General features: G+C 47.6%; 1 protein-coding gene across 1 annotated transcript in view; it reads right to left on the reverse strand.

The window, feature by feature from the left end:
• Positions 1–5,434, reverse strand: part of CAPN2 (calpain 2) — a 62,203-nt gene extending 56,769 nt beyond the window's left edge. Inside the window, exon 1 of the mRNA XM_044289135.1 lies at positions 5,111–5,434. Within this exon, the coding sequence (XP_044145070.1) occupies positions 5,111–5,347 (237 nt within the window). The 5' untranslated portion in view covers positions 5,348–5,434. The remainder of the gene's footprint in view (positions 1–5,110) is intronic.
• Positions 5,435–7,578: the final 2,144 nt, after the last annotated feature.

Raw genomic sequence — 7,578 nt, forward strand, 5'->3', positions numbered from 1 at the left:
AAATGGGGCCTAAAAAGTACCAGTTGCACAGCTAGAGAAACAGTTAACCCTTTGTGACAAAAAACAGCTCAATATTTTTTAATAAAGACCAACTCAAAAAATGTTTTTTTTTGTGCAAAATGAGTATATTGCAATAAAAAAAATATATATATTGGTCTCTGAAGCTGTACATAGCCTTTACTATAATCACTGTTTAGCACTATATGTGTGATAACTGTGTGGCGCTATTCATATGGACACTATATGGGACCTTTAAATTGAGCACCATTGTAATAAGAAGTCCTGCACACGATCTCATGATGACTGAACGGCCACTGAATTGTGTGAAGCCGATTCTGGGCTGTCACTGTACCTCCATTTTATACAGAGGTATACAGGGGATATCCTTATGCCATGCTCCACTGGATTCCTTACGTACGGAGATATTGCTTTGCTGCATTGCTCCTGTGCAGCAGCAGACATCATGGGGATCTGCACTAAGGAGCTGTATGTCCTCCATGCTCCGCCATACATACTCGGAGCCCTGAATATGAACAGACAGGTTTTACAGATGTGACCCATCATTTCACGAGAAATTCTAATGATTTAAAAAGAAAATTATTCTTAATGTGAAAAGTTTGCAAAGTAACAAACATGGAGACAGATCCCATTAAAACATTAAGTATTCCAAGTGTACGGCACTCAGAGCGTTATTAACCTCTATATACATCACTCTCTGGGGCGTCCTGCAGACGTCCGGCTCCGTAAAACCCTTCCATTATTGATCCCTGCTAATGGACGATCACTGGCGATTCTTGGCTTTTAGCAGCGACCACCATCTATGTTGTGATTAGTCCATAAGAACGGATCAGTCATTTAAAGGGCTTTTCCACTTTTTTTGTGAAGGCATCTAAAACTTTTCGTTTTCAAAACCTCTGCTTGCTGTTTATGAAAGTAAACTTTTTTTCTGTCGTATTTCATTAGATACCCTTTATCGATGAAGGACTAAATACTGAGTTGAATAAACGGGAACCCAAAATAATCAGTGTTCAAGGTCGGGGGAGGGGGGAAGGGTGAGGATTGATTAGTGTGAAATATGTTGAAATATGGACGATGACCAATACCTACAGGAAGTGTAACGTGGGATATGCCATTAAAGGGGATGTCCCAAGATAGGTGACAGTTATCTGATCAGTGGAAACCCCCGTCGATCATAAGAATGGGGGTCTTGTGTCTGTAAAAAACTGTGACAGTTACAGGGAAAGAGCTGCAGCAGAAAGGACACCCCCCCCCCCCCCTGAGCTCTGATAGGGAGAGAGCTGCAGCAGAAAGGACACACACCCCTGAGCTCTGATAGGGAGAGAGCTGCAGCAGAAAGGACACACTCCTGCGCTGCCAGCTGAGGACAATCTAGCAGAGCAATTGAAGCAATGAATGGGGAGATCTCTGGATCCATGTGAGGTACAGGGCCGGTTCTAGCTTTGTCTAGATTGTCATGTACTATATGTTCGATTTTCTTTTTTTACATCCGCCATGGAACATCCCCTTCAAGGAGGGATGCAAGTGGAATTATAATTACCTATGTGGATCTTTCCTTAGACATTAGGGGTTCTCCAGGCTTTTAATATTGATGACCTATCCTCAGGATAGGTCATCACTATCAGATCGGCGGGTGAGCCGACACCCGGCAATCATCTGTATGAGTAGACGGCATGCGCAATACACCTCATACAGCTGATTGGCGGGAGTGCCGGATGTCGGACCCCCACCGATCTGATAGTGATGACCTATCCTGAGGATAGGTCATCAATATGAAAAAGCCCGGACAACCCCTTATAATACGGTCCAATGTGGATATAGCGGCTAGGGAAGGTGACAGGTAGGTCATTGGACTGATAAAATCCACGTGACCCCACCTTTTCTGACGTCCATCTTGCTGTTTATGTCTTTTATGGGTTGTCATGGCCTCTTTTTTAGAAGGAGGGGTAATTCGCTCACCCCTCAGGTGAGGGGACATTCAATTTTAGTAAATAATTACATAATACATTTTTTATTAAAGTGAACATTTATGACCGATTTCTGATTTATATTAAATGTTTACTCTTTAATTAAGATGGCCGCGGCCAATTTTATCTCCTCTGAGCTTAGTGTATGCGTGTTTAATTCATTATGCACTTCATTTAGCACTTATTAGTTAGTAATAGGTGTTGGTATACTTAACGACGTTACATAAATAGGCCCCGCCCCTGAGTAACCAAACTCTTCAAACTGCTATGTAAGCCCCACCTAATTTCGGCCCAAATTTGCATGGACTGTTTCTGACAAATTAGAGACTGCTGGCAACTATGGAGGAGATTTATAAAAACTGGTCAAAATTAAAATTGGCTTTGTTGCCCATAGCAACCAATCAGATTGACAGTTCCATTTTCCAACGGAGCTCTGAAAAATGAAAGGTGGAAACTGGTTGGTTGCTATGGGCTACTTGGCACCAAGTTTGATCAATTTCCCCGTGTTTGTAATTTACAATCCTACGTTCGTACGGACACAAAGTCCCCCCCGTTATTGTGATCGGCGGGCTTCACAGCGGTTGGACCGCCACCAATCAGAGGTGTATCCCATGTGCTTGCTCAACCTTCAGACTCTTACTTGTCACGCTCGCTATGGGGTCCCAGTGGTCAGACCGCCATTTGTGAGCGTTACTCAAGGCAGTCCACGGTTTGACCGAACAGAAGTCCCCATCTTATACACATTTTCCAACACCTAGGCCCGAGGCCTGCGACCCATCAGCCATGATTCCTGCTGTTGCTAGGCGACGGCCTGAACACATGGGCTAGTAGGAGGACTTCGCCCGTTCTGAGGGAATAATGAACATGAGGGAATCAGTTTTTTTGTCAATTTCCTTTCAAATAATTATATATAATAGATCTGAGCCATCTGCAGGTGGTGGTGGGGTCACTAATGAGGTTACACCCAGTTTCTGGCCGCATAGAAAAGAATGGAAAGTCTCTGCTTTCCAGTCAGAAACTGATCCGACCTATTATGAAAAGAACAAAAATGGCCGCCCCACATTGTATTCTCCGACAGGTGAGCATCCTGTGGGGGGAGGGGGCGACACCGAGCACTTTGCAATGCAAAATCCGAGTGGCATGCCCAGGAGCAGGTGCTCCCTCACAAATAGACTAATGATATGGGTAAGAGGTGAATCCATTCTGACAGAGGACCTCTCCGGGGAGCGCCTCATACAGTAATTACCGTACACTAATCACTTTCTAGGTAAATGTGCTCTGAGATTTTACCACATAAAACTATATTAATTTACACTATATGGTGGCACATGAAGTCCATAGACATGTCTGTATTACAGACCCTTGGGCAGATATGGGGGACGTTTATTAAGGAAAAATTAGCTTTGTGTGCCTGTGTGAAGTTGCAGGTGTATGGCGGCACAGTACGGACCTATAGAATCCTGTGGCCCCTACACTACAGACATGGACCCCCTAGAACACATTCAGATTCTGCAATTTACTGTACATTACAATACATGCGTAAACCCTTTTCGGGGTATACCCATCTCCTACACCCCTGGGGTAGAGGAATTCCCATTTGGGATATTTAGGGCATATTGATAGGATATGCCGGAAATGTCTACCTCTGGGACCCCCTCCTATCTCATGATTGGGGTCCCAAAGGGAATGGAGTGAATGCATGCACGACTATTCCTCCATTTATTGCTATGGAACTACCATGGAGAGGTGTCTGTGCGTGCTCGGCTTGCTCTCCATTTACTTCAAGGCAAAAGGACCCAGAGGTATCGATACGCCATACATGCTCCAGGTGGGACAACCCCTTTAAGCCGCTTCCAGAGCCGAGCATGCAAGTGTATGTGTGGTCAGGAGAGATAGCAGTCAGCTGAATGAGCAGCTATCCTATGTGTTTGGTGTATAGGCACATGGTGCGGTGGTATTGCGCTTGTGGTGAAGAACTGGGCCCATACAGCTGCATGGTAATCAATCGCAGCGCGGCCGGGTTGCAACCGCGTCATGAATGGTGTATTCGTACTCTTAGGTTACGGCACAGCTATTCACAATGAACAATGAATTAACTACTTAGTTCTACTGGCGGCTGTATTTTTCTTGTTGGGCCATTTTACAGAAGCACAATCCTGGCACAACCAATGACCCAAACCGGCAGCATCACCAGGATCTATGATGTGTCATTAGACCCATGTGCATCTTCTGAATTATACAGGAACATAATACCACACCCATAATGGTCTGTGGCAGCTGCTGCAGACAGGTGAGCGCGGTAGTTCTCTCCATATACAGGTGAATAGAGCAGCAGCAGCAGCAGCACACGTACGGCTGCCACTCCATTCAGATGGGGGGAGTGCGGGACCCCTGTACTCGAGATCAGTGGGGATCCTAGAAGTCGGACCTGCACTGATCAGACATGTCCTTAAATTACTATTAACACTACAGTGGCCCCATAAGTGTCCAGCTCAGAGTCGTAATGCTACCATGTGCATGAGTCTTCACCACCTAAGGGCGAATTACAAAATTCTGCACACAGATCCTATGTATACTGCAATACAGTGCACATATAATAATGCCGCACACAGATCCTATGTATACAGCCATATAGTGCACATATAATAATGCTGCACACAGATCATATGTATACTGACTTATAATGCACATATAATAATGCCGCACACAGATCCTATGTATACTGCCATACGGTGCACATACAGTAATGCTGCACACAGATCCTATGTATACATAGTGTCATTATCCTGTACAGCCATACAGCGCACATATAGTAATGCTGCACACAGATCCTAAGTATACTGCCATACAGCGCACATATAGCAATGCCGCACACAGATCCCATGTATACTGCCATACGGTGCACATACAGTAATGCCGCACACAGATGCTATGTATACTGCCATACGGTGCACATACAGTAATGCTGCACAGATTTCTATTAATTTAATCTACATCTAGTTGTCAGTTGTCAGGATGCAGCAGTATATCACATGGTCCCATCCTGTAGTCAGGCTGCTCTGCTACTACAAGTCCTTTCGTGTTCCTACCCTGATGGGACCTGTAGTTCCTCGGCAGGTACTTACCGGGGGTCTCTTCCACACCACTCCCTGCACCTTGGAGGAGTTCTGCCCCAGCTCATTGAAGCCCAGCGAGGAGTGGATGGCCGGGAAGTAGGAGTCGTTGAAGAGGCTGCCGGACTGCAGACACTCGCTCCGCAGCGCCTCGTAGTCCTGGCCCAGGTACCTCACCGCCTTCTCGTTGGAGCCGTACCCATCGGCCACTGCCCTGTCATAGGCCACCCGGGCGGCGGCGCCGAACATCCTGCGCTCACTGCTCCTGGGAACACAGCGGGGACCGGGGAGCTGAGCGGAGGCTGCAGAGCACAGTGACGTCACCGGGAGAGAGGCCCCGCCCCAACCGCCTGCTGCAGGGTGCGGCCCCGACTGCTCTGTGTGCACAGTCACATCCAGCGGAGGAAACCGCAGCTGCTGCTGAGACAGCGCCCGAAGTGTTATCAATATCCTGTACTCCAAGTGTCAGCGTCACTATCCTGTACCCCAAGTGTCAGCGTCGTTATCCTGTACCCCAAGTGTCAGTGTCACTATCCTGTACCCCAAGTGTCAGCGTCACTATCCTGTACCCCAAGTGTCAGTGTCATTATCCTGTACCCCAAGTGTCAGTGTCACTATCCTGTACCCCAAGTGTCAGTGTCACTATCCTGTACCCCAAGTGTCAGTGTCACTATCCTGTACCCCAAGTGTCAGTGTCACTATCCTGTACCCCAAGTGTCAGTGTCATTATCCTGTACCCCAAGTGTCAGTGTCACTATCCTGTACCCCAAGTATCAGTGTCATTATCCTGTACCCCAAGTGTCAGTGTCACTATCCTGTACCCCAAGTGTCAGTGTCACTATTCTGTACCCCAAGTGTCAGTGTCACTATCCTGTACCCCAAGTGTCAGTGTCACTATCCTGTACCCCAAGTGTCAGTGTCTCTATCCTGTACCCCAAGTGTCAGTGTCACTATCCTGTACCCCAAGTGTCAGTGTCACTATTCTGTACCCCAAGTGTCAGTGTCATTATCCTGTACCCCAAGTGTCAGTGTCACTATCCTGTACCCCAAGTGTCAGTGTCATTATCCTGTACCCCAAGTGTCAGTGTCATTATCCTGCACCCCGAGTGTCAGCGTCACTATCCTGTACCCCAAGTGTCAGCGTCATTATCCTGTACCCCAAGTGTCAGTGTCATTATCCTGTACCCCAAGTGTCAGTGTCATTATCCTGTACCCCAAGTGTCAGCGTCATTATCCTGTACCCCAAGTGTCAGCGTCACTATCCTGTACCCCAAGTGTCAGCGTCACTATCCTGTACCCCAAGTGTCAGCGTCGTTATCCTGTACCCAAGTGTCAGCGTCGTTATCCTGTACCCCAAGTGTCAGCGTCGTTATCCTGTACCCCAAGTGTCAGCGTCATTATCCTGTACCCCAAGTGTCAGCGTCAGTATCCTGTACCCCAAGTGTCAGCGTCACTATCCTGTACCCCAAGTGTCAGCGTCACTATCCTGTACCCCAAGTGTCAGCGTCACTATCCTGTACCCCAAGTGTCAGCGTCACTATCCTGTACCCCAAGTGTCGGTGTCGTTATCCTGTACCCCAAGTGTCAGCGTCAGTATCCTGTACCCCAAGTGTCAGCGTCAGTATCCTGTACCCCAAGTGTCAGCGTCACTATCCTGTACCCCAAGTGTCAGCGTCACTATCCTGTACCCCAAGTGTCAGCGTCACTATCCTGTACCCCAAGTGTCAGCGTCACTATCCTGTACCCCAAGTGTCAGCGTCACTATCCTGTACCCCAAGTGTCGGTGTCGTTATCCTGTACCCCAAGTGTCAGTGTCACTATCCTGTACCCCAAGTGTCGGTATCATTATCCTGTACCCCAAGTGTCAGTGTCACTATCCTGTACCCCAGATGTCAGTGTCACTATCCTGTACCCCAAGTGTCAGTGTCACTATCCTGTACCCCAAGTGTCAGTGTCACTATCCTGTACCCCAAGTGTCAGTGTCATTATCCTGTACCCCAAGTGTCAGTGTCATTATCCTGTACCCCAAGTGTCAGCGTCATTATCCTGTACCCCAAGTGTCAGCGTCATTATCCTGTACCCCAAGTGTCAGCGTCACTATCCTGTACCCCAAGTGTCAGTGTCACTATCCTGTACCCCGAGTGTCAGTGTCACTATCCTGTACCCCGAGTGTCAGTATCCTGTACCCCGAGTGTCAGTGTCATTATCCTGTACCCCAAGTGTCACCGTCATTATCCTGTACCCCGAGTGTCAGTGTCATTATCCTGTACCCCAAGTGTCAGCGTCACTATCCTGTACCCCAAGTGTCAGTGTCATTATCCTGTACCCCAAGTGTCACTCTCACTATCCTGTGCCCAAGTGTCAGTGTCACTATCCTGTACCCCAAGTGTCAGTGCCATTATCCTGTACCAGGTGTCAGTGTCATTATCCTGTACCCCAAGTGTCAGTGTCATTATCCTGTACCCCAAGTGTCAGTGTCA

This window comes from Bufo gargarizans, chromosome 4 (genome assembly GCF_014858855.1).
Source record: "Bufo gargarizans isolate SCDJY-AF-19 chromosome 4, ASM1485885v1, whole genome shotgun sequence".
In the NCBI taxonomy this organism is placed as follows: Eukaryota; Metazoa; Chordata; class Amphibia; order Anura; family Bufonidae; genus Bufo; species Bufo gargarizans.